The sequence below is a fragment of the Entelurus aequoreus genome, linkage group LG12, assembly GCF_033978785.1.
Source record: "Entelurus aequoreus isolate RoL-2023_Sb linkage group LG12, RoL_Eaeq_v1.1, whole genome shotgun sequence".
Lineage (NCBI taxonomy): Eukaryota > Metazoa > Chordata > Actinopteri > Syngnathiformes > Syngnathidae > Entelurus > Entelurus aequoreus.
In genome coordinates this window covers 50,795,971-50,821,608 of record NC_084742.1, presented here as the reverse complement: position 1 = coordinate 50,821,608, position 25,638 = coordinate 50,795,971, and the positions used below count along the sequence as shown (strand labels likewise).

At 38.9% G+C, this 25,638-nt stretch overlaps 1 protein-coding gene across 3 annotated transcripts in view; it reads left to right on the top strand.

Annotated features, from left to right (window-relative positions):
* The window catches only part of gal3st4 (galactose-3-O-sulfotransferase 4), a 112,466-nt gene extending 88,260 nt beyond the window's left edge, over positions 1-24,206 (top strand). For all 3 annotated transcript variants that reach the window (XM_062066205.1, XM_062066203.1, XM_062066206.1), the window contains exon 4: positions 16,919-24,206. In XM_062066205.1, the coding sequence (XP_061922189.1) occupies positions 16,919-17,965 (1,047 nt within the window). In that variant the 3' untranslated portion in view covers positions 17,966-24,206. The remainder of the gene's footprint in view (positions 1-16,918) is intronic.
* The last annotated feature ends 1,432 nt before the right edge of the window (positions 24,207-25,638 follow it).

The following is a 25,638-nucleotide window of genomic DNA, read 5'->3' as shown; positions in this document are numbered from 1 at the left end:
GTGTGTGTGTGTGTGTGTGTGTGTGTGTGTGTGTGTGTGTGTGTGTGTGTGTGTGTGTGTGTGTGTGTGTGTGTGTATATATACTGCATGTATGTATATACATATATATATATATATATTAGGGCTGCAACTATTGATTAATTTGATAATCGATTAATCTGTCGATTATTACTTCGATTAATCGGATAAAATAGACAAACTAAATTTCTATCCTTTCCAGTATTTTATTGAAAAAAAACAGCATACTGGCACCATACTTATTTTGATTATTGTTTCTCAGCTGTTTGTACATGTTGCAGTTTATAACTAAAGGTTTATAAAACAAAATAATAAAAAAAATTACAAAATAAATAAATAAAAAATTGCCTCTGCGCATGCGCATAGCATAGATCCAACGAATCGATGACTAAATTAATCGGCAACTATTTTTATAATCTATTTAATCGATTAGTTGTTGCAGCCCTAATAAATAAATATATATATATATATATATATATATATATATATATATATATATATATATATATATATATATATATATATATATATATACTACCGTTCAAAAGTTTGGGGTCAACCAAACAATTTTGTGGAATAGCCTTCATTTCTAAGAACAAGAATAGACTGTCGAGTTTCAGATGAAAGCTCTCTTTTTCTGGCCATTTTGAGCGTTTAATTGACTCCACAAATGTGATGCTCCAGAAACACAATCTGCTCAAAGGAAGGTCAGTTTTGTAGCTTCTGTAACGAGCTAAACTGTTTTCAGATGTGTGAACATGATTGCACAAGGGTTTTCTAATCATCAATTAGCCTTCTGAGCCAATGAGCAAACACATTGTACCATTAGAACACTGGAGTGATAGTTGCTGGAAATGGGCCTCTATACACCTATGTAGATATTGCACCAAAAACCAGACATTTGCAGCTAGAATAGTCATTTACCACATTAGCAATGTATAGAGTGTATTTCTTTAAAGTTAAGACTAGTTTAAAGTTATCTTCATTGAAAAGTACAGTGCTTTTCCTTCAAAAATAAGGACATTTCAATGTGATCTCAAACTTTTGAACGGTAGGGTATAAGGCTGCAGCTAACGATTATTTTTCTATCGATTAATCTATAGATTATTTTTTTCGCTTAATCGATTAATCTATAGATTATTATTTTCCCCGATTAATCTATAGATTATTTTTCCTTTTGATTATTATTTTTTTAATTTAAAATGAAGATGAAAAAATAAATGTAGGCCAGTTTTTTCAAATGGCATGGCTTTTATTTACAAAAAAAACAGTATGGCCACTCAGTCAACATTGACAACAACATGACAAAATATTCTGTAACAATGTAAACATTTAAAACTTTTAACATTTAACAAAATTAAAAGTATCTTATTTGCTTTTTAATGTGCAAATATAAAAGTAAACATCCAGCGCAAATCTTAATATTCTGCAATAGTATAAGCATTTCAAAAGTAAAAGTATTGCTTATTTTGCTTTAAAATGTGCAAAAATAAAGATAACCACCCCAATAAGTTTTTCAACTTGTTTAAATCGGGGTCCATGTTAATCAAGAGCTGGACGAAGTGGTTGGGGAGAGGGAAGTCTTGGCTTCCCTGCTTAGGCTGCTGCCCCCGCGACCCGACCTCATAAGCGGAAGAAGATGGATGGATGGAAGTTGTTGCTCAGATTAAAGATCAAAAGTGCAACATTAAACAGTTTCAAGTCAACTCAGCCTCAGATTAACTTCCCCCCCCCGCCCCCCCCAGCCTGCCTAATTTGGCAGTAAGAGGTGGGAGCTGTTTGCTCGTCTTTCTTTGTTGAAGCGATGTTTACTTGGGGGTGGTGACGCTTCAAATGGGTTAGCATGTTTGACGTGTTGGCAGAAGCATGCCTTACCGCTGCTGAACAATGTCGGCAAACCTCCGTCCTCCGCACCGCGCAGCCATAGTGTTCCCAAACGGGAGATCTTAACGAGGCAGGAGGGTCTTCCAGCTCTGGCTTTTTATTTGTTGTAGTAGCCCGGTCGTTGCTAACATGCTGTGTGTTGTGCCTCGGTGTGCATTGTTTACACAACGTGCGCTACACTACTTAAAGGCCTACTGAAATGAATTTTTTTAATTTAAACGGGGATAGCAGATCTATTCTGTGTGTCATACTTGATCATTTCGCGATATTGCCATATTTTTGCGGAAAGGATTTAGTATAGAACAACGACGATAAAGATCGCAACTTTCGGTATCTGATAAAAAAAAGGCTTGCCCCTACCGGAAGTAGCGTGACGTAGTCAATTGAACATATACGCGAAGTTCCCTATTGTTTACAATGATGGCCGCATGAAGTGAGAGAGATTCGGACCGAGAAAGCGACAATTTCCCCATTAATTTGAGCGAGGATGAAAGATTTGTGGATGAGTAAAGTGCAAGTGAAGGACTAGTGGGGAGTTGAAGCTATTCAGATAGGGAAGATGCTGTGAGAGCCGGGGGTGACCTGATATTCAGCTGGGAATGACTACAACAGTAAATAAACACAAGACATATATATACTCTATTAGCCACAACACAACCAGGCTTATATTTAATATGGCACAAATTAATCCTGCATAAAAACACCTACGTGTTTGTTATGCTAGCTCCTAGCTCCTCTGCTAGCTCCTAGCTCCATAGAACACGCCAATACAATTCAAACACCTGATCAACACACACAATCACTCAGCCCAAAAGACCGTTCACCTAACCCAAGGTTCATAAAGCTTATATATTTTTAAAAAGTTACGTATGTGACGCGCACATACGGTCAAGCTATCAAATGTTTAGCAGCCAAGGCTGCATACTCACGGTACCTGGTATTCAGCTGGGAATGACTAAAACAGTAAATAAACACAAGACATATATTTACTCTATTAGCCACAACACAACCAGGCTTATATTTAATATGACACAAATTAATCCTGCATAAAAACACCTACGTCTTTGTTATGCTAACTCCTAGCTCCTATGCTAGCTCCTAGCTCCATAGAACACGCCAATACAATTCAAACACCTGATCAACACACACAATCACTCAGCCCAAAAGACCGTTCACCTAACCCAAGGTTCATGAAGCTTATATATTTTAAAAAAGTTACGTACATACGCAAAAAAAAGTTGCGCACATACGGTCAAGCGATCAAATGTTTAGAAGCCAAAGCTGCATACTCACGGTAGCACGTCTGCGTCTTTGTCATCCAAATCAAAGTAATCCTGGTAAGAGTCTGTGTTGTCCCAGTTCTCTACAGGCGTCTGTGTATCGAAGTCAAAAGTCCTCCTGGTTAGAGTCTCTGTTATCCGAGTTCTTCCATCTTGACTGCATCTTTCGGGAATGTAAACAAAGACGCGCCGGCTGTGTACTGTTGTTGCTGACTTCGTTCGAAAAATACGTCCGTTTCGCACCGACAACTTTCTTCTTTGCTTGCTCAGCTTCTTTCTCCATAATGCAATGAACATAATTGCAACAGATTCACGAACACCGATGTCCAGAATACTGTGGAATTATGAAATGAAAACAGAGCTTTTTCGTATTGGCTTCAATGTGGAAGGCATACCCGTGTTCCCCGGGCTACGTCACGCGCATACGTCATCCTCAGAGGCGTTTCGAACCGGAAGTTTAGCGGCAAATTTAAAATGTCACTTTATAAGTTAACCCGGCCGTATTGGCATGTGTTATAATGTTAAGATTTCATCATTGATATATAAACTATCAGACTGCGTGGTCGGTAGTAGTGGGTTTCAGTAGGTCTTTAATATGTCCGTGTGGAAACTCGTTCGGTACACCTCCGAACCGAACCGAAGCCCCCGTACCGTTGTGCTGCTATGACAGACCATTTCCGCTCGACACTGTGCATACAACAACATTATTAGGCCGTTTTTTGGAATACTCCCACACTTTTGACGACTTTTGGCGTGCTTGTTGCCCCTCGCTCGCACCGCTCTTCTGCTTTGCGCTCCGCAATGACGGTAGTGTGACGTAATAGGCCATTTCCGCTCGACACAGTGTGCATACAACAACATTATTAGGCCGTTTATTGAAATACTGCCACACTTTTGGCGTGCTTTTTTCCCCTCGCTCGCACCGCTCTTCTGCTTTGCGCTCTGCCATGACGGTAGTGTGACGTAAATATGCGACGCGTCGACGCACAAAAACGGCGTCGACGTATTTACGTAATCGATGACGTCGACTATGTCGACGCGTCGTTTCAGCCTTAGTAGTGTATATATATATAGACATACAAACCGGTATCAAAATGTATTTCGATACTTTTAGATACTTTTCTAAATAAAGGGGGCCACATAAAATGGCATTATTGGCTTTATTTTAACAAAAAAATGTACGTTACATTAAACATATGTTTCTTATTGCAATCGAAGAACAAGTTTGGCCTTAAATAAAATAGTGAACATACTACACAACTTGTCTTAGTAGTAAGTAAGCAAACAAATGCTCCTAATTTGTCTGCTGACGTATGCAGTAACGTGTCATTTCACATTCTTTTATTTTGTCAACATAATGAAGGACAAGCTGTAAAAATGAATTATGAATCTACTTGTTCATTTACTGTTAATATCTGCTTACCTACTGTTTAACATGTTTTATCTACACTTCTGTTAAAATGTAATAATCACTTATTCTTCTGTTGTTTGGATACTTTACATTAGTTTTGGATGATACCACAAATTTAGGTATCGATCCAATACCAAGTAGTTACAAGATCATACATTCGTCCTATTCAAAGTCCTCATGTGTCCAGGGACATATTTCCTGAGTTTTTCAACATAATATGAATTTTAAAAAAAGGAAAAAAGATTTTGTGACGATAAAAAATATTGATGTAATCATAGTAGTATTGACTAGATACGCTCCTGTACTTGATATCATTACATTGGATGTTAGGTGTAGATCCACCCATGGCATTTGTTTACATTCAGGCACGGCGTCATCAGTGGTGACGCCGGTGAGCTACGGTGTGTCTTGAAGCATGTTTAGCTATTCCTCGTCCTGCAGGGATGATACTTTTAAGAAACATACTTTATTTGTCGCCATGGAGGCGAGGATTAGTGATTTACAAGTAGCTAAAACACTGCTGACTGCGGATAGATGTTAGCTGCTAGCTAGCTAGCCATGTCTTAAAGCACCTCTTCCTGAGGGCATTTCAGTGTTATAACTTCACCTTTATCATTGGTTTTTAAGCCAAAATGTGTCCATTCTCCCTTTTCTGTCTACACACCGTGTCTGCTTGTAAGTACTGTGTGATTGTGCGCTGCTGAACATGCTCCTCTGCTCGTAAATCCAGCAATGTCACAACGTTACGACGCGCCGTCAGGCCCGTTCAAAAACAAAAAATATGGGGAACCTGTACTTTTCAAACAGACTATAGTACTGTTTTTGATTAATTAGTACCGCGATACTATACTAGTACCTGTAAATTGTACAGTAAGTACACACTCATTTCTCTGTGCTAGTAGTGTACTCACAAGAATAAAACTATATAAAAAACCCAATTCTCTTATATGATTTCCATTATTTATTCCAATAATTTCAGGTCAGCTTCTCATGCCTAATCTTTTCTTCAGATTTATACAGCAAGTGACATTAAAAGCTATTTAGGTTCTGTTCAGTGTCTACACTCAGTTTATGGTTGGGTGAGGAAAGCAAGGAAGATTTGTGAATGTCAATTTGTCATGCTTAAATTCAAAACTAGTCCTTGTTTATTAGTATCAAAAAACAGAAAACATTTATTCACACAGTAAATACAAAATGATATGAGCAAATGTGAATGCACTTTATTCACATCCAAATTATGTTTGCGACTTGCAAGCCATCACCGCCTTCTTTCTTTTGGTATGGTGGTATGGTCTTTATTGTCATTGCACAAGTACAACAACACTTTGTTTTCAGCACAAACACGTTCAAGATTAGACAAACAAACAGTGACAGGGTTACAGAACAGGAACGCTGATGGGTCGCCACAAGGCGCCCCGTAAAAGATGGTAAAAAGGTAAACGCTGGGGGAGGATGAGTAAAAAAATACAATCTAGACTGGGCTCCTAAGGGGGCCCAGTCTGGAGTGGGAAAACAACTCCATAGCAAAGCACATATACATATTACAACATACAACTGGAGACTTGTAACAGAAGGGAGGGAGTGGGGGCTACGGTGGCAGACTGCAGCTCTTCAGGCGCTGCCCAGCTGTCCATCACCCCTAAAGGATTTGCGTCAAGGGCGATGGATGGGGTGTGGGGAATGTATGTGTGGCGTATATGTTTCGTTGATGCATGTGTGTGTGTAAGCCTGCACCGTGTCTCTGTTCCACAGCCTAGGTGTTCTTGCAGCCGCCAGTCAGTCCATAGTCAACGACAACATGTGTGTGTACATGAGAGACAAGAAGGGAGTTTGTTGTGTCTTCGCCGCACTGTCCTTTGGGAGAGTCTTGAAGCCAGGGAAACAATCCAAGTTAGAATGTTTTTGTATGCGAGTGAAAATAAAATTTGCTTTTCACTCTTAATTGTCTATTACTGGTCCTCAAATTTATCCTGCAGGGCAGCGATCCGATGTTATCCAAATCACAACAGTGTCCACAGTTCTGCCCGCATCCTCCAATCATTTGTGGCAGCTTTAGGGTACTTTGAAGACTGCCCACATCTTCCAATTTGTCGACAAACCAGGGCAACGCTTACTCCAATCAGCAGATGTCCTGTTGTCATAATTTCGAATAGGTGGTCCTCGACTGAAAGGGTCGCCAGGCACGCGGCATTCCTTCTCCTCCCAAGAGTCCGTCGTGACTCGTGTGCCCACCAACAACCGCTTCGTCCAGACAGGCAGGTTCCCCCAAACCTGTCAAACATGTCAATTTCGTTGTGAGGCCAGTTAATGAGTTCCAATGTTTAGATTTGGAGAGCAGTGCAAAAAGAGGCAACAAGAAAGTTAAGACAAAGAAGCAAGCAGGAGAGATAAATGAGAGGAAAGGGTGGCGTTGGCCCTCAATAAATGCCAGTAAGAAGAAAAAAAAAAGACAATCGCTCCAGCATCTGCACTCTGTTTTTCACAACTTGGTGCAGATACAGTAGTAGTACTGCAGATGTTTTCATCTGTTTGCTACATTCTGACAGCTGGAAAAACGGTGCAAGATTAACCTATGCTAACAGTCCCTTTCACAGACAATACATTGTTGTGCGTTTCTCTACCATTGCTGACGTTCTGCTTGTTGTTCCATGAAAACATTTGAGAAGAAGCTCACTGCACCTTTTGCAAGAAAACACTTACGTACATGGCAAATCTGAAAAATGGTTGTTAGGATTTTTTTTCAATTAGTTTACAGTAGAGAGTCTTCTGGTGTATTTATTTAGCTTATGTCTTTGTACTTTTTTGTCCGTATGGATGTGAAATGGTCTTCAATTATATTCATTATGGTTTTAAAATGTCTTAAGTATGACTTGTTGAAACTGGCAAACCCTGTTTTTACATGAGACTATGTTGTTTGTTTTCATCTAATCATGGGATGTGATAACATAGACGTGTGACTTGCAGTTGAATAAATGCTGGGACAAGCAGATTTTTTTTAATGTGAATTGATCCCTGAGAGTGTGCAGATGTAGCCGATGTTGTGACCAGTGAATCTTCTGAAGTTTATTTTCGACCATGTATGAAAAAAAATAGCGGCAACGTTGGTCTTCAGGATATATATTATCAGTACATTTCAAAATATAAATTCTGATACTTTTGGGGATGGTGGGGCGTGAAGGGTTTCATTGCATCCGAAGGGAATGCCTCCATAAATGAGCTGTTTGCAGACAGACTCAGAAAAAAGGTTAAAAAAAATTTGACTTCGTAGCAAGATTTAAGGAAAATAATACATATTATCGAGACCACAACGACGTTTGTCAAATGTGGATTAGAATCATCATAGGTCCCCTTTGGTGTTGTTAGATTTTGTAAAATTACCCCTTGTTTGTACAAAAGTGCTACCTTTTTTCTCTGAACGCTTCATACTCGTGAAACCAAAACCCGGTGCCAACATAAACTGTATTAACCAGGCCGAAAAACCACCACCTTTGAGGCGTCCACACCGGAGAATAACTATCATTATCGCCATTTAAAAAATAGTATAAAACTTATGATCAAATATATGTAAAAATGAAATACAAATAATATAAATATCACATTAATAAATGAATAAAAACATAACATTGAGAGAATAGTAGTAGTAATATTAATAATTAACATAGAAAACAACAATAAAATATTACAAAACATACGAATTTAAGATGATCAGTAAAAGGTTTGATTAAAAAGTGTGTCTTTAGCCTTTTTTTTTTTAAAGTCAAGGGTCTCTGCAGTCCTGAGTCTCTCGGGCAGGCTGTTCCACAGGTGGGGGCCATAGTGGCTAAATGCCATGTTCCACAGGTGGGGGCCATAGTGGCTAAATGCCATGTTCCACAGGTGGGGGCCATAGTGGCTAAATGCCATGTTCCACAGGTGGGGGCCACGGTGGCTAAATGCCACTTCACAGCGGGTCTTTGTTCTGGTATTTGGTAAAGCTAAAAAGGCCAGTGCCAAAGGACCTCAGGAACCACGAGGGTTGATCCGGTAAAAGCAGGTCAGATAAGTAAGACGGCACAAGGCCATTAAGACATTTAAAAACTAATAATAGAGCTTTAAAATCGACCCTGAGGCGGACGGGGAGCAACTTTAAAGCAGGGCATTACCATAGTCTAAAGGACAGGAAATAAAAGCATGCATTATCACTTCCGTGTTGGCCTGATAGAGAAACGGGCGGACTGCGGCTATTTTCTTAAGATGATAAAAACCCATTTTTGTAATATGTGGGCTAAAAGTCAGCTGTGAGTCAAAAATCACAGCCAGTTTTTTAATAGACTGTGTTGGTTTAAAATCTTGTCATTTTGGTAAAGGTTTCTCCCTCTGGTCTTCAGGGCCTATAACTAAAACCTCTGTCCTGGTTGAGCTGCAGGAAATTCACTGCCATCCATGACGTGTCTACAATGCAATTAAAAAGTACATCTGTTGGTCCTGTGTGTCTCCAAGAGGCAGCATATAAAGATGAAAAAGAATGGGGCCTAAAATTGAGCCTTGGGGAACCCCACATCTTATTTCATGGGTTTCTGAGGAACCTGAATCCATACTTAGATGAAAACATCTGTCTGTGAGATAAGAGCAGGACCAGTTAAAAACAGTACCAGAGAGGCCCACCAGGTGTCTTAGACTATTTAATAAAATGTGATGTTCTAGTGCAGGGGTCGGGAACCTTTTTGGCTGAGAGAGCCATGAAAGCCAAATATTTTAAAATGTATTTCCGTGAGAGCCATATAATATTTTTTAACACTGAATACAACTAAATGCGTGCATTTTTAAGTAAGACTAACATTTTTAGAGTATAATAAGTCTCTTATTCTTTTTAATAACATTGTTTTTCTGAAGCTAACCAATAATAAATAAAAATACTTCTTACCATTTATGCGACTTCTTGAACAGGTGCGGTTTTATATTTTGAACGTTATTTTTAACACTGTGATTACCAGCGGAATTATTCATTGCTTATCGTGTTAAGCAATGTCAGCTACTTCCCTCAGGCCGTAAGACTCTTGAACGCATTAAAATAATCCCCTCAATTCCCCCCCAAAATGGATTAACTCGCTGGAATATAAAGACAATATAACATACATCCATAAATGTGGATGCATATGCAAAAGTGCAATACATTTATCTGTACAGTAATCTATTTATTTATATCTGCACCTTATTGCTCTTTTATCCTGCACTACCATGAGCTAATGCAACAAAATTGTGTTCTTATCTTTACTGTAAAGTTCAAATTTGAATGACAATAAAAGAAAGTCTAAGTCTATGATTTATCTGAGAGCCAGATGCAGTCATCAAAAGAGCCACATCAGGCTTGAGAGCCATAGGTTCCCTACCCCTGGTCTAGTGTATCAAAAGCAGCGCTTAGATCCAGCAGAACCAGAGCAGGGTTCTGCTGGAACCAGGTTCTGACTTTCTTGACTTGTAGCACTTGTACTTGACTTTCAGGGAATTCTAGCTGTATGTGTGTGTGTATATATATATATATATATATATATATATATATATATATATATATATATATATATATATATATATATATATATGTATATATATATATAAAATAAATTCATTTCAGTGTTCATTTATTTACACATATACACACACATAACACTCCTCTACTCATTGTTGTATTTGAAAGTGCAATGCTTTGCAGCCAGTAGCACAGCCTTTGAAGGAGCATAGGTGTGGGCAGCATCTGTGAAATTTAATTTGCAGGAAAGGAGTGAGTTTAGGGTAGAAATGTCCATCCTCGTTCTATTCTCTGTCACTATCTTTCTAACCATGCTCAACACCCTCTCTGATGACTTGCAAGCGTACTTCTTCCTCTTGCATTTTATTATCTAAATTCCACCTGATGTCATTTAACATCTTTCAAGAGCTGTCTCGGTACTATGGTTCATCCTAAAACCAGACGGATGTCTTTCTAAAAAAATGTTTTTAATTTTTTTTCATAAAGAAATACAATCATGTGTGCTTACGGACTGTATCCCTGCAGACTGTATTGATCTATGTTGATATATAATGTATATATTGTGTTTTTTATGTTGATTTAATTAAAAAAATATTCATATATTTATTTATTTATTTTTTAATTTCTTGCGCGGGCACACCAATCGGTCCGCGGTGGTTGGGGACCACTGATCTACATGACATGCGAGTACACCCGTCACTGTGTTTTCATCATCCAGCCAATAAAATGCTGCTGGGTCTACCTGTGACACTTTACCACCTGTGCTCAGCATGATTCCCTTCACCTTGTTGTACCAATAGAGAGATGCATCAGCAAGGCCATACACACACTTCTTCAGTGTCCAAAAAACCCCCATACAGTCAGCTTCTGGGGGAGGATTGACATAAATGTCTCTCGACAACTCCATACCCTGTAAAAAGGCAGACTTGATGTCCATAGAATGGACTTTCCAATGATTTTGACAAATTGCACTGAGCAATAGCCTTAGAGATTCAGAAGCACATGTTGGTGAATCTTTTTGTAGATTTTTTAAATTAAGTTCTTCAAAACCCCTTGCCACAAGTCTGGCCTTGGGTACAATACCAGTGTCACTTTCTTTGAGACTACAGACCCACCTAGTGGAGATACACTTTTGGCCTGTATTTTCAGTCTCTTCAAAAACATTATTGTTTTTCCAGCTTTCTATCTCTGCCTGTTTGGCTGCATCAAATGATATCTCTTTTGTTATGAGTACATCAGCTTCCCTGACAGCTGACTCAGTGTTAAGATGTTGTACACATGACATGTCAACAGCCTCTTTTAGTCCAGTACTGCCATCAGGCTCAATATGCTGCACATTAAAGCAGTTTTTATAGATTCCCGTGGCTTTACCTGCTCTACTGAGTACTTTAGCCTTACATGTTACACTTGTATCTCTTTTCATGAAAGTTACAATCCGTCCTGTTTTCAGCTACACATTAGAAGCAGGGACAGGATTATCACAGGCACTGTGATTCATTTGAGGTGCATTTGTTTGAATGACACCTTCACTCATGTTTCCCTCTCCATCACTGTCATGTTCATTTTCACCGGCTGTGTTTTGTTCATTATCTGAGCTACATGATGCTCTGTGTAAAACATCTGTGTCACTATCATTGGTTATGTTCTCTTCATGTTTTTCACATCCTGTTTCAGTGTGAACATTACTTTGTGTAATTTTCCTGTCATTAATCTGTGTGTGCAACTTATTAAGTCGTGGGTGATGAACTCTAACTAGAATACCTCCATGTCTTACAAACACAACGGTTCCATCTTGACCAATCACCACTCCTGGTCCCTTCCAATCTCCTCGTTTATATTAAACCTTTTCTCCTGTCTCATATTTTTCATCCGTGTCTCTAAGCTGTTTTCTTAATGCCCTTCTTATTCTCTCTGAACATTCAACTTCAGTGAAAGCCTTCCTTGAGGCATGCAAAGCTGATATGTGTTCTCCTACTCTTGTGCTCACTGTAGTGCCCTCTAGTGCGGGCAGCTTATTTACCAATACATTGGGAAGGTTAGGATTTTGACCAAATACCAGTTGATGTGGACTATAACCATGTACACTGTGCATGCAGTTCTTAGCCAGTAAAGGCCTACTGAATTTTTTTTGTTTTATTTAAACGGGGATAGCTGATACATTCTGTGTCATACTTGATCATTTCGCGATATTGCCATATTTTTGCTGAAAGCATTTAGTAGAGAACATCGATGATAAAGTTCGCAACTTTTGGTCGCTGATAAAAAAAGCCTTGCCTGTACCGGAAGTAGCGTGACGTCGCAGGTTGAAGGGCTCCTCCCATTTCCCCATTGTTTACACCAGCAGCGAGAGCGATTCGGACCGAGAAAGCGACGATTACCCCATTAATTTGAGCGAGGATGAAAGATTTGTGGATGAGGAACGTGAGAGTGAAGGACTAGAGTGCAGTGCAGGACGTATCTTTTTTCGCTCTGACCATAACTTAGGTCAAAGGGCTCATTGGATTCCACACTTTCTCCTTTTTCTATTGTGGATCACGGATTTGTATTTTAAACCACCTCGGATACTATATCCTCTTGTAAATGAGAACGCAAAATGGACATTCACAGTGACTTTTATCTCCACGACAATACATCGGTGAAGCACTTTAGTTACGTAGCTAACGTGATAGCATCGTGCTTAAATGCAGATAGAAACAAAAGAAATAAGCCCCTGACTGGAAGGATAGACAGAAGATCAACAATACTACCGTAATTTCCGGACTATAAGCCGCACCTGACTATAAGCCGCACCAGCTAAATTTAGGGGAAAATACAGATTGCTCCATATATAAGCCGCACCCGACTATAAGCCGCAGGGTTTTGATGTGTAATTACTGTAGTATATAGGGGTCCCTGCTACCACGGAGGCGATTGTCGGGACAGAGATGACTGTTTGGGAACGCAAAGTGTCCCATTTATTAACAATAAATCTTTCAATCATTCAATCAAACTTTCACATCTTTGACATGGCGAACAGCATTCGTGCAGAGTACAAATATTACAACGGTGCAAAGTAATACAAAGTGCTTGCCTGTACGTTATCAAAATAACCAGCCTACCGGTATATGAAAAGTCAGTCTTTAATCATTGTGTCATCGTCTTCCTCCTGCGTACTAAAACCACCGAAATCCTCTTCGTCGGTGTCGGAGAAGAACAGGCCGTAATAAGCCGCACCGTTGTATAAGCCGCAGGGACCTGAACGAGGGGAAAAAGTAGCGGCTTATAGTCCGGAAATTACGGTACTACCAGGAGACACCGAACCAAACACTGGACCTGTAACTACACGGTTAATGCTGTGCCGCCTGTCGAAGCCTAGCAATGCTGTTGCTAACGACGCCATTGAAGCTAACTTAGCTACGGGACCTCGTCAGAGCTATGATAAAAACATTAGCGCTCCACCTACGCCAGCCCTCATCTGCTCATCAACACCCGTGCTCACCTGCGTTCCAGCGATCGACGGCGCGACGAAGGACTTCACCCGATCATCTATGCGGTCGGCGGCTAGCGTCGGATAGCGCGTCTGCTATCCAGCTCAAAGTCCTCCTGGTTGTGTTGCTTCAGCCAGCCGCTAATACACCGATCCCACCTACAGCTTTCTTCTTTGCAGTCTCCATTGTTCATTAAAAAAATTGCAAAAGATTCACCAACACAGATGTCCAGAATACTGTGGAATTTTGTGATGAAAACAGAGCTGTTTGTATTGAGATAAAATGTGTCCGAATACTTTTGTTTCAACCATTGACGTCACGCGCAAACGTCATCATACATAGACGTTTTCAACCGGAAGTTCCCCGGGAAATTTAAAATTGCACTTTATAAGTTAACCCGGCCGTATTGGCATGTGTTGCAATGTTAAGATTTCATCATTGCTATATAAACTATCAGACTGCGTGGTCGGTAGTAGTGGGTTTCAGTAGGTCTTTAAGGCCCAGTCCAAGGCAGTGCACCAGTCACAATCCTTTTCCCGTTTAACTTTCTGGACGATGTTTGTGAGCGTCTGATTATGACGTTCCAACAGTCCATTGCTCCATGGACTGTATCCTGCGGTTGTCTTGATCTCGATATTGAAGTTTTCTGCCATGTCCCTGAACTCTTCATTGTTAAATTCTCCTCCGTTGTCACTGAAGAGCCTTTTGGGAGGACCATGGACACTTATCCATGTGTGGATGAAAGAGTTGACAATTACAGAAGATTTCTTGGTTTTCACAATATTTCCAGCCAACGTGTGAAATGGTCCATTATGTGTAAACACCAAATGCCTGACTCCAGCTCGTGCAGGTCCACCGCCACCGTTTCATTATATTCCGAAGCTAGAGGCAAACCCACAGCTGGCTTTGGCTTGCTATATCTTTGGCACGTGTCACATTCATCCACTATTTGTTGCAAAATAGTGAGACAGTCCCTGTCTTTGTTCTCTGAACTTTGAATTAGCTCATGCAGGCGATCTGCTGATGCATGGCCAAATTTTGTGAAGTTTGAGAAGGACCTTGTTCTTCTCGATTGTGGGCATATTTTCTGTTACGATCAGGACTTCATCTTCAGCAAATAAATCTTGAATTTGACATTCCATGTCATCATTGTCTCTTATGTCAACACAGTAGTGTCCTGAGCTGGTAAACTGAAGAGGTATCTGCTGCTTAAACATCACTGCCCTGTCATTTTCCATGTCCAATGTAGTTCCTGCCTTTTTTAATGATGTTTTACTCAGCAGGAGTGGAATATTGACTTTGACAACTTCTGTCTCAATGTTACACTTTGTCCATCCTATTTTAGCAGGTAGACACACTTTTCTGGTGGAATGAATCATATTTCCAACTCCAAAACGAAACTGTCTGTTGCTAGACCTTTCTGTACTTCTGAGCTTATTTACCTGCTTTTCATTGAGATTATCTACATAACTTTCCAGCCACTTTTCTCCACACACTGTGCGGGTGCAGGCGGTGTCTATGATTGCTGAGCCTGCAGCTTCAGTCATAAAAATCTAAGCTTTAGACTGGGGATCATTTGTTAACAGCGTGATATTAACTTCATCCAAATGATCATTGTCAGTCAATTTTACATGTTCATGCTTCTTGTGCGGGCAGTCCTTCGCCCAGTGGCATGTGCTTTGACACACGGCACAACGTGATCGTTTACCGTACTTATCCAGTGGGTTTGTACCCGGTAACGACGTCACCGATCTTTGTTGTCCACGTTGAAACGGTGTGTTCCGTCTTCCTCTCCATTGTGGCTGTTCTGTGAGGAAAGCTGCGTCCTGGTTCAGTTGTATCTCGCTTGACGAGCCCGTTGTTTTACCTCCAAATATCCGTTTGAGAGCTGACTTCATTGACGACAAGCTTAGCTCGGTGTTAGCCGTCAGTGCTAGCTGCCTGTCTTTCTCATCGAGGCAGGCTGTGTCAAGAAGTGTAAAGGCTAACACCGCATCAGGGAGTGTCATATTGTACCTTTTGATCCGGTTGTAGCGCTGTTCAAAGTCAATAATATAGTCCACCATTGAAACAGAACTATTTTTGGTGATGCGGTCGAAGTATGTGTACGCTTCGTATGCGCGATCCTTTTCCTCTTTCAGGAAAATGTCATCCAGTTTTGCAAATAATGCCGTCATACTGTTGTCATTGTCCAACTCCTCCGCAGATATCTCCATTGCGATTTCTTTGGCTCTTCCTTCAAGTCCCAAAGCCACAGCCAGGGCTTGCTTTTTCTTATCGAGTTCTGTATGTCAGAGTCTGTGGGTGGTGAACCCCAAGATGCAGAGATGGTGGCAGCCATTGAACAGGAAAACATGATTTAATTAAACACTATAGCAAAAAAACAAACAAAAGGGTACAAACTAAAGGCGTGCACAAGGCGGAGAACAAACTTGGCTATGAACTAAAATAGCACAAAGGCTAACTGTCGACAAGAAACAAAAACACTTACTGTGACACGAAGGAACTATGACATGAGCAGAGTGGACAAAAGTAGACAGAGCTACAACAACAAGTATAATGACAGGTAGTGGTGACAGGTAGAAGCTACAATAATCCAGCACCGAGTGGAGGACAAAGCAGGTTTAAATAGTAGCTGGCTGATTGGCTCCAGGTGTGGCCCGGTGCCAATCAGCCACAGCTGAGGGGACAGCACTCAGAGAGACAGACAGGAAACTGAACCAAAATAAGAGTGCTGACAGGAAATAAAACAAACAGAGAAAAAACAAAAACTTGACCAAACTGTCAGGGACAAGCCTGACACTGTAACCCGCGTCCAAATGTTAACTTCATTTTTCCAGCACTCGTATGGCTTGGACTCGTCAAACCTCGGCTGTATTTTATAGTTTGCAGCCATCCTCAACCATCCTCTGCTACCAATGTTAAATGAGGGAGAATAAACACGACGTCTATTCCGGTTCACAACTTTTAATCAACTGACGCACAGAGGTAAAACCGGAAACACTCGATCTCCTCTTCCCGCCCACAAACACTGTGCATGCGTTAACCCAGTATATGGAGAAACATGTCAACAGCTTGTACCTGGGATCTTGTCCTTTCGGTCATAACCCAAAGCTCATGACCATAGGTGAGGATGGGAACGTAGATCGAGTCTGTTGACGTCACATGTTGCAAATCTAAAATGGTTTGTTTGGAACAAGACAACATTGTTTTATAAATAACTCTGCCATGCCTCGATTGTTTGAATTCACATTTTCAGCTCTTCTGGTACACAAAAACACGTGCCACCAGGCAAGAGAGGCCACCTTCACCTCAAAGTGACTTTGCTTGTTGTCCTCGTTTTGTCTTCCAGGTGGAAAAGGTCATGCCTGCAGATACCTTCTACTTCTCCATCATTCGGGATCCCGTCGCCATGGCGGAATCATCCTTCGCTTACTACAAAGAAGTCGCTCCTGCATTCCGGAAAGCCAAAACCTTGGGCGATTTTGCTGACGATCCTTGGAAATACTATGACCCGCGTGCTCGGAACAACCACTACGCCCGCAACTTGCTGTGGTTCGACTTCGGGATGGACCACAACGCAAATTTTTCTGTTAGCTTGGCACGTCGCGGCGAGGCATTAATCCGCCACAACTTCAAGCTCGTCCTGATGTCGGAATTTTTTGACCAGTCCATGATCCTCCTCAGACACGCCCTCTGCTGGCCACTGGACGCCGTCGTCTCATTTAGCCTTAACGCTAGGCAGCAGAAGCCTGGTGTCGGCGTCGGGATTAGTGAAACCTGGGTGGGGAAGATCAGAGGCGCTGGCGGACAAGGCGGCGGTCGTGGACGTTCCCAAAGCAATCCAGTTCTAACAGAGGATCAGCGGGTCAAGCTTCGCCAATGGAATGCCTTAGACTGGTTTTTATACGACGCCTTTAACCGAACCTTCTGGGAGGACGTGGACAAGTTTGGTAAGTCACGCATGGAGCAGGAAGTGGGTCTCCTCCAGATGCGGCGAGAAGCGCTCGCACGAGTTTGCCTCAGGGACGGAGGTAAGCCCGTGGAGGCTCACCGCATCCGGGATAAAACAATACGACCGTTCCAAAGTGGATTAGTGAAAATTCTGGGCTACGAGCTGCAACCGGGTCTGAACAACGCCACAAGGACGGCGTGTCTGAGGATGATCCGACCCGAGATCCAGTACAAGGACGTGCTGGACGCCAAACAGTTCCCGCGAACTCAAGGACAGCAAGCTCCAGGATTTGTAATGAAACCAAACTCCTCCAGGGTGTCTGGGGGGAGAACAATAGGTGATGAGGTGGTGCGGGACTGGGACAGGAGTCGATTAACAGACCACCAAAACCAGACGGATTTTGGACCGGTAAAGACTAAAAGACGAAAGTTTGAACCGGTTTGAGCCAAAACAAAACCCTATTTTGCACTACCACATTGTAATTGTTCACTTAGCATCATTCTTGTCCTTTTGGGATGCTAACAAGACGGGATGTCAGTAATAATACTGAACGTTATTATTGTTATTGCACACTACTGGTATTATTTGACATCCTAAGCCTTTACATCAAGTACATTATTACAGCAGAACCTCCACAAAGTCACACAATTACCAAATTAGTGCTTGCGGTATTCGGAGAAAAAAGTTGTAACATAACAAAAAAGTCAAAGTATCATGAGAAAAAAGTCGTAATGTTATGAGAAAAAGTGAAACTGCTGTGAAACTCGTAATATTTCGAGACGTAAAGTCATAACCTTACGGAAATAATGTCAAAATATCACAACACACGGTTGCAAAGTTATGAGATTATATCAGAATGTCAAGAAAATTAAAAGTTGCAACATTGCAAGAATTAAGTCTTAATGTTACAAACATCTTTCAAACATTCAAAACATTTTCAGGACTTATGCAGATCCCAAATACGGATCAGCAGGTACCAGATGGTAAGAAAAGTTGCTTTTGCATAATTTTGCAAAACAAAACGCCAGATAATATGTCTTCCCTTATACACACACGATAATAATACTCGTATGTTTAATGCGGCGACAATCCATCAAGCGGTGCGGTTTCATAGCTTACCAAAGTCGTACTAAAACATTTTGCTAGAGTTTTGAGCTCCGTGTGTAATGTTGTATTATTGTATTGTATTATAACATGTACAATTTTGGTGTTGTTTACTTGAGTCATATTGCAGTCTACACATATCTCTTATGTGTGACTGTCATCTACTGGTCACACTTATCATTACACCAGGTACCAAAAAGAAATTGCTTCGAGGTCGGTAAGCAAAGCCAGAATTATTCCGTACATTAGGCGCACCGGGTTATAAGGCGCACTGTCTAGTTTTGAGAAGAAGAAAAAAATGATTTTAAGTGCGCCTTATAGGCCGGAAAATACGGTAAATGTTCCGTTACACCTCTAAGGTACCATTGTTTGTCATTATAAATACATATAGGACTGTAAAAAGCAAATGATAATGTGAGAATAAAGTAAAACATTTTTAAAAAATGACAAAAAAATATATATAGTATGTTATAGACATCATCTACGAAAAAGGCATAAAATGACAACATGGGGTTAAATATTTTTTATTATTATTATATTATTAGAATTTATTATTTATTATTATTATTATAAAAGTTTGTCAAATAAAGTGATGTTGTTACGATAACAATATTATAACCACCATCTCAAGTAGTCAGGTTATCCGAATAAAGTCAGTATTACAAAAATAGCAATCTGTAAAATGAGATTTAATTGTAAACTTTTTCTCGTTACATTACGACTTTATACTCACTATAACATGTTGACCATGTAAAATTATGGCGTTTGTTGTTTATTTAGAATCAATGTTATTGTTTCAGTGGGGCCCTGAATTTTTTAATTTTTTTTAAATATTTTTCATTTATTGTATACGGCACTACTGAACAGTTGCACTGGAAAGGAAATGTGTGATGACAGCCATACAACCAAGATTACCGACATCATAGGTTCTGTTGTAATAGTGTGGTGTTCATGGTACTTTTTACATAATTTTCAACAGTTTATTTATCGCAAAAGGTACGCTTTGTATTTGTTTTTGAAAGTGCCTGTTGTGTTTTTGTATTTTTTATGAAAATTGCTTTAAAATGTACAAAAACAAACAAAACAATAATGGTAAAATGTTTTTTTTCCGAGAATGCTATAAAACATGACCTCCAGTAAGTACGCTCTGCAGTTGAGTAATTAGGCCATTTTACATCATTACCACATCAATCTGAACATTATATGAAATAAAACATACAAGTAATTTTACATTTCTTAACTAACTTGTAAAAATGCAATGTATTTATTTGTTGCAATTGCAATGATGTTAAATTATTACAATACATATTCCTGATTGAGGATTTGCTGCATTTTTACTACGCTAAGCCAGTAATTTATAGATGCTGTACATGATAGTAGTACAAAACCCAAAACCAGTGAAGTTGGCACGTTGTGTAAATTGTAAATAAAAACAGAATACAATGATTTGCAAATCCTTTTCAACTTATATTCAATTGAATAGACTGCAAAGACAACATATTTAATGTTCGAAATGAGAAACATTATTTTTTTTTTGCATCAGTCCATCTTGGATGAGCTCGGAAGCCGGGGGCGTTTCTGGGTGTTGTTGATAAATGGCTTTGGCTTTGCATAGTAGAATTTTAACTTGCACATACAGATGTAGCGACCAACTGTAATTACTGACAATGGTTTTCTGAAGTGTTCCTGAGCCCATGTGGTGATATCCTTTACACACTGATGTCGCTTTTTGATGCAGTACCGCCTGAGGGATCGAAGGTCCGTAATATCATTGCTTACGTGCAGTGATTTCTCCAGATTCTCTGAACCTTTTGATGATATTACGGACCGTAGATGGTGAAATCCCTAAATTCCTTGCAATAGCTGGTTGAGAAATGTTGTTCTTTAACTGTTCAACGATTTGCTCACGCATTTGTTCACAAAGTGGTGACCCTCGCCCCATCCTTGTTTGTGAATGACTGAGCATTTCACGGAAGCTGCTTTTATACCCAATGATGGCACCCACCTGTTCCCAATTAGCCTGTTCACCTGTGGGATGTTCCAAATAAGCATTTGATGAGCATTCCTCAACTTTCTCAGTCTTTTTTTGCCACTTGTGCCAGCTTTTTTTAAACACGTTGCAGGCGTCAAATTCCAAATGAGCTAATAGTTGCAAAAAATAACGTTTTCCAGTTCGAACGTTAAGTATCTTGTCTAGTGCTTCCCATAAACTGCCAAGATACCTGTGGTGGTGGGGGCGTGGCTATGGGCGTGGTCACCATGACATCATCGAGTAATTTGCATAATTTATTACAATTATATGATTTTGTCTAAAAAGGCTCAAAAAATGTATACTTACTAATTAATAACAGTTTTGTTTTAAACGTCCATCCATCCATCCATTTTACAATATAATTACAACACTTTATGTACATATTTATATACAGATTTGAACAATAAGTTATTCACTGAAATATATTTATTAATTGTGGTTCTTACAAAAAATATATCTTATAAAATATAAAAGCTAAAATGTCTCTTAAAGCTCTGCCCCTTTAATTAGTGCATACTAAATAATTTAACTTTAGCCTACTACTACAACCATATTATTTACCAGCAACATAAAGTGAAACAGAGGCAGAGGTGTCCTGCCACAGTCAGTAACAAATAAACAGAAAACAGTAGTGGTCAAATACAAATAAGGCAACAAGAGAAGTATCCTACACTTCTCTTTTGTAAAGTAAATCTGAACAGCCTATATGGGCATCTACATCAACTATATGATTTGCCTGAGAAGCTGGACAGGACAAAAAAAAAAAAAAAAAATATATATATATATATATTTTTTTTTTTTAAATTTGTGGCGGACGTAATTCTTTCGTGGCGGGCCGCCACAAATAAATGAATGTGTGGGAAACACTGCAGTCTATTCAATTGAATATAGGTTGAAAAGGATTAGCAAATCATTATATTCTGTTTTTATTTACCATTTACACAACGTGCCAACTTCACTGGTTTTGGGATTTGTATATGATGAAATGTACTGCATACAGTATACGACCTAACCATGTGTGCAAGATGGCAGCGTGTGGCTACGGAAGCACCAGGTTTTAGAGTCTTTCTATGGTACGATCCGACCTCAAATCTTCGTTAATGGAATGAAAACAGGCAAACGGTGTGGATGATGTAGTTACTGAAGGCTCGACCGTGACTTCGATTCCAACTCTTCTGTCGACCGTCTTTCATTACCATGAAGTGAGTGAGAGTGAATCCCTATGCACTTTTGACATGAAGTATGTCAGACATAAACCTCCACCTGGATTACAGTTAAGCTGAATTACAAATGAAGAATAGTCAATTTATTGCAAATACTGATCCGAAATTGAAGGGAAATGTCAATGTCAAGCTAGCAGAAGGGTTTGGAAGAGGTATGTCAAACGCCACCCGTCACAAATACCAATTTATTATGATATACAGTACATGCCAAAAGTTTGGACACACCTTCTCCTCATTCAATGCGTTTTCTTTATTTTCATGACTATTTACATTGTAGATTGTCACTGAAGGCATCAAAACTATCAAATGAAATAATTGAAAACATGTTTTATATTCTAGTTTCTTCAAAATAGCCACCCTCTGCTCTGATTGCTGCTTTGCACACTCGAGGAGCTTCAAGCACACCTGTGAATTGACTACCATTTCAGGTGACTACCTCTTGAAGTTCATCGAGAGAATGCCAAGAGTGTGTGAAAAAGTCATCGGAGCAAAGGGTGACTATTATGAAGAAATCTATTTGGACAATCTACAATGTAAATAGTCATGAAAATAAAGAATGAGAAGGTGTGTCCATTTATATCATTTTAAGTTGATATTTGTGTGTTTTAAATATGTTGTATCAATATTTAAAAATGATATTTAAATAATGTCTGGTAGTTTCTGCTGTTGAGTCAATCAAAGGGGCCACTATTAGAGTATAATAGTTTACGTTTGGAAAAAGCGATCTGTAATGCATTCATGTATTTTTTTTTTTTTTTTGATGGCACAATTGCGTTTTCCAGAAACGCCAACAATGCTTCCATTGATAATCTTTGTCCAGTGGAATGTTCTAGCAGTCCGAGTTATTGGGTGTCACCTTACAGCGGTCGGTCAGTGTGCAACAAAGGATCTTTTTTTTTTTTACCCACTTTTGGATTTTTTAATCTCGACTTGTTTGAATAGTGTGTTACAGCAATACTACGAACACACACTTGTTTTCCCCAAACATCACAACATTATTCCTCATATTGCGCATTTTCTTTTAAATAATAACCGTACTGTATTTGTTCGAGGGAGAAAACTGATGATATACCCAAACAGTGCCAAAAACAATGTCCTTTTGTTTCCCTGAATTACTTTTCAAGACACAATATTAATAAATATTAGGGCTGCGAATCTTTGGGTGTCCCACGATTCGATTCAATATCGATTTTTTTTTTTCAATTCAACACGATTCTCGATTCAAAAACAATTTTTTTCCCGATTCAGAACGATTCTCTATTCATTCAATACATAGGATTTCAGCAGGATCTACCCCAGTCTGCTGACATGCAAGCAGAGTAGTAGATTTTTGTAAAAAGCTTTTATAATTGTAAAGGACAATGTTTTATCAACTGATTGCAATAATGTAAATTTGTTTTAACTATTAAATGAACCAAAAATATGACTTATTTTATCTTTGTGAAAATATTGGACACAGTGTGTTGTCAAGCTTATGAGATGCGATGCAAGTGTAAGCCACTGTGACACTATTGTTCTTTTTTTTATTTTTTATGAATGTCTAATGATAATGTCAATGAGGGATTTTTAATCACTGCTATGTTGAAATTGTAACTAATATTGATACTGTTGTTGATAATATTCATTTTTGTTTCACTACTTTTGGTTTGTTCTGTGTCGTGTTTGTGTCTCCTCTCAATTGCTCTGTTTATTGCAGTTCTTATTGCAGTTATTGTTTTGTTGGATTGATTAATTTAAAAAAAATGTAAAAAAAATTTGATTTTTTAAAAATGAGAATCGATTCTGAATCGCACAACGTGAGAATCGCGATTCGAATTCGAATAGATTTTTCCCCACACCCCTAATAAATATATATATATATATATATTTTTTTTTAACTAAGATTGCTGTAAATAAATACAACTGTTCATTAATCCTTATTGCTTTATTCTTCCCAATAGAGTCCAGGATTAAGAACATGCATTTTATGTACAGTGCTCATGTGGATATGAAATGATTTATTACATTGTATCACTGAACCCCTTAGAATAATAATAATAATGAAGAAAATGCTGTACATTGTACGTATAAACAGTATACTGTGGGTTTGGACCTTACTTGAAGCTTCTTGTTGAGTTTTGTTGTAGATTAAAGATCTTTTGTGTGCATTGTTTGATTTTCTTATACAGAATAAATAGCAAGCTACTTTTCAGTCTTTTCTTTCCTGCAAGAGATATAGCAATCTATTGGCAAGGTGTACCACAATGGGCTCCGTGTTTCAGCATTGCACAAACTCATTCCTTACGAAATCTGCACATATTGTGGAAAAACTCTGAACCAACGTGAGACTGAGTAGTGAGAGGCACCACAGCAGGGGTGTCAAAACTCGTTTTCATTGAGGGCCACATCGCAGTTATGGTTGCCCTCAGAGGGCCAGTGAGTAATATATGAATATATATGATACATTAATAGTATATTTTTTTACATAAGCTGCAATTTTTTTTTTTTTTTACTTCAAAAACTGGCAGCTCAGTGACCAAAATTTTACAGTAAAAGCAGTGTTTTTTTGTTTTTTTACAGCATATAAAAAAATTGAATAAATAGAAAGGAATGGAGAAACAATACCACTGTATTTAGCGGTAAAATTCAAGCAACAGAGCGGCCGGTATTTTTTTTCTCTACCGTAAAATCTTGTTTTAATGTCTTTTTTGTTATTTTTTTTTACGTTTTAGTGTCTTACTGTATATGGAAAAATCTATTGTCAATTTTACAGTGTACAATTTGTTTGATAATTTGTTTTAAAATCATAAGTCATGCAGATATTTAAGTACAGTATATATCTTTATTTTAACAAAAAATATTTTTGTAATACATGATAATGTAATATCTTGATTTTGACATTGAATTTTAAAAGATATGCAATTGCATGCAGTACATGATTTTTAATGTCAAAAGGGAAAGAACAAATATATTTAGTTAAAAAAAAAAGATTAAGCATTTTATTAATGCATATTATTTTCAGGCTTTTTTGGGCCACATAAAATATTGTGGCGGGCCAGATTTGGCCCCCGGGCCTTGAGTTTGACATCTGTGCACTACAGCTTGCTTTTTTTGCATCAGTGACAGGAAACAATGATTATTAGGAGTTGTACATACAGTAAAAGGGCAAATGGCCAATCAAACACATTGTACAACACGTCACATCAAAGGCACACCATTAAAAATGGGACACCCAAAACTAAACGGGTGAACAAAAACAAGAGGTGAGGTAAATTATAACGTGCACATTTTTCTCATACGATTGTAAACTAGCATGTGAAGTGAATTAATTAACTCATATTATGTTCTACATATGGTGAATGTTTATATTCACTTTGGAGAAAGCAAACCACCAAGTTTAATGAAATAGTGGTATTTCAGTTGGAGCACATATATAAAATAAGGCCCCTTAGTTTGATATTCGCAGGTGGATTGGATCACTTCTCGTAGGAAAAGAGGCCCTAATTGGGACTTCGCAATGCAAATGTGATAACCATAAACTTGAGAAGAGACTACCTGTTTAGCTCAACCACAACATTTGAGTTATGACTTAAAGCAGTTCTTTTTTGGACACTTACACACGAACATCTCCTTTTATGGTCAGGATGCGCTCTCCTGACGTAGCACACACACCCAGAGAGAGAAATGAGGAATATAAAAACAGATGGTTTGGCTTCACCAGTTAGGTGTGTCAGGTTCAAATACTGATGACATCTATTAAACAAGACAAAAGGCAAGGA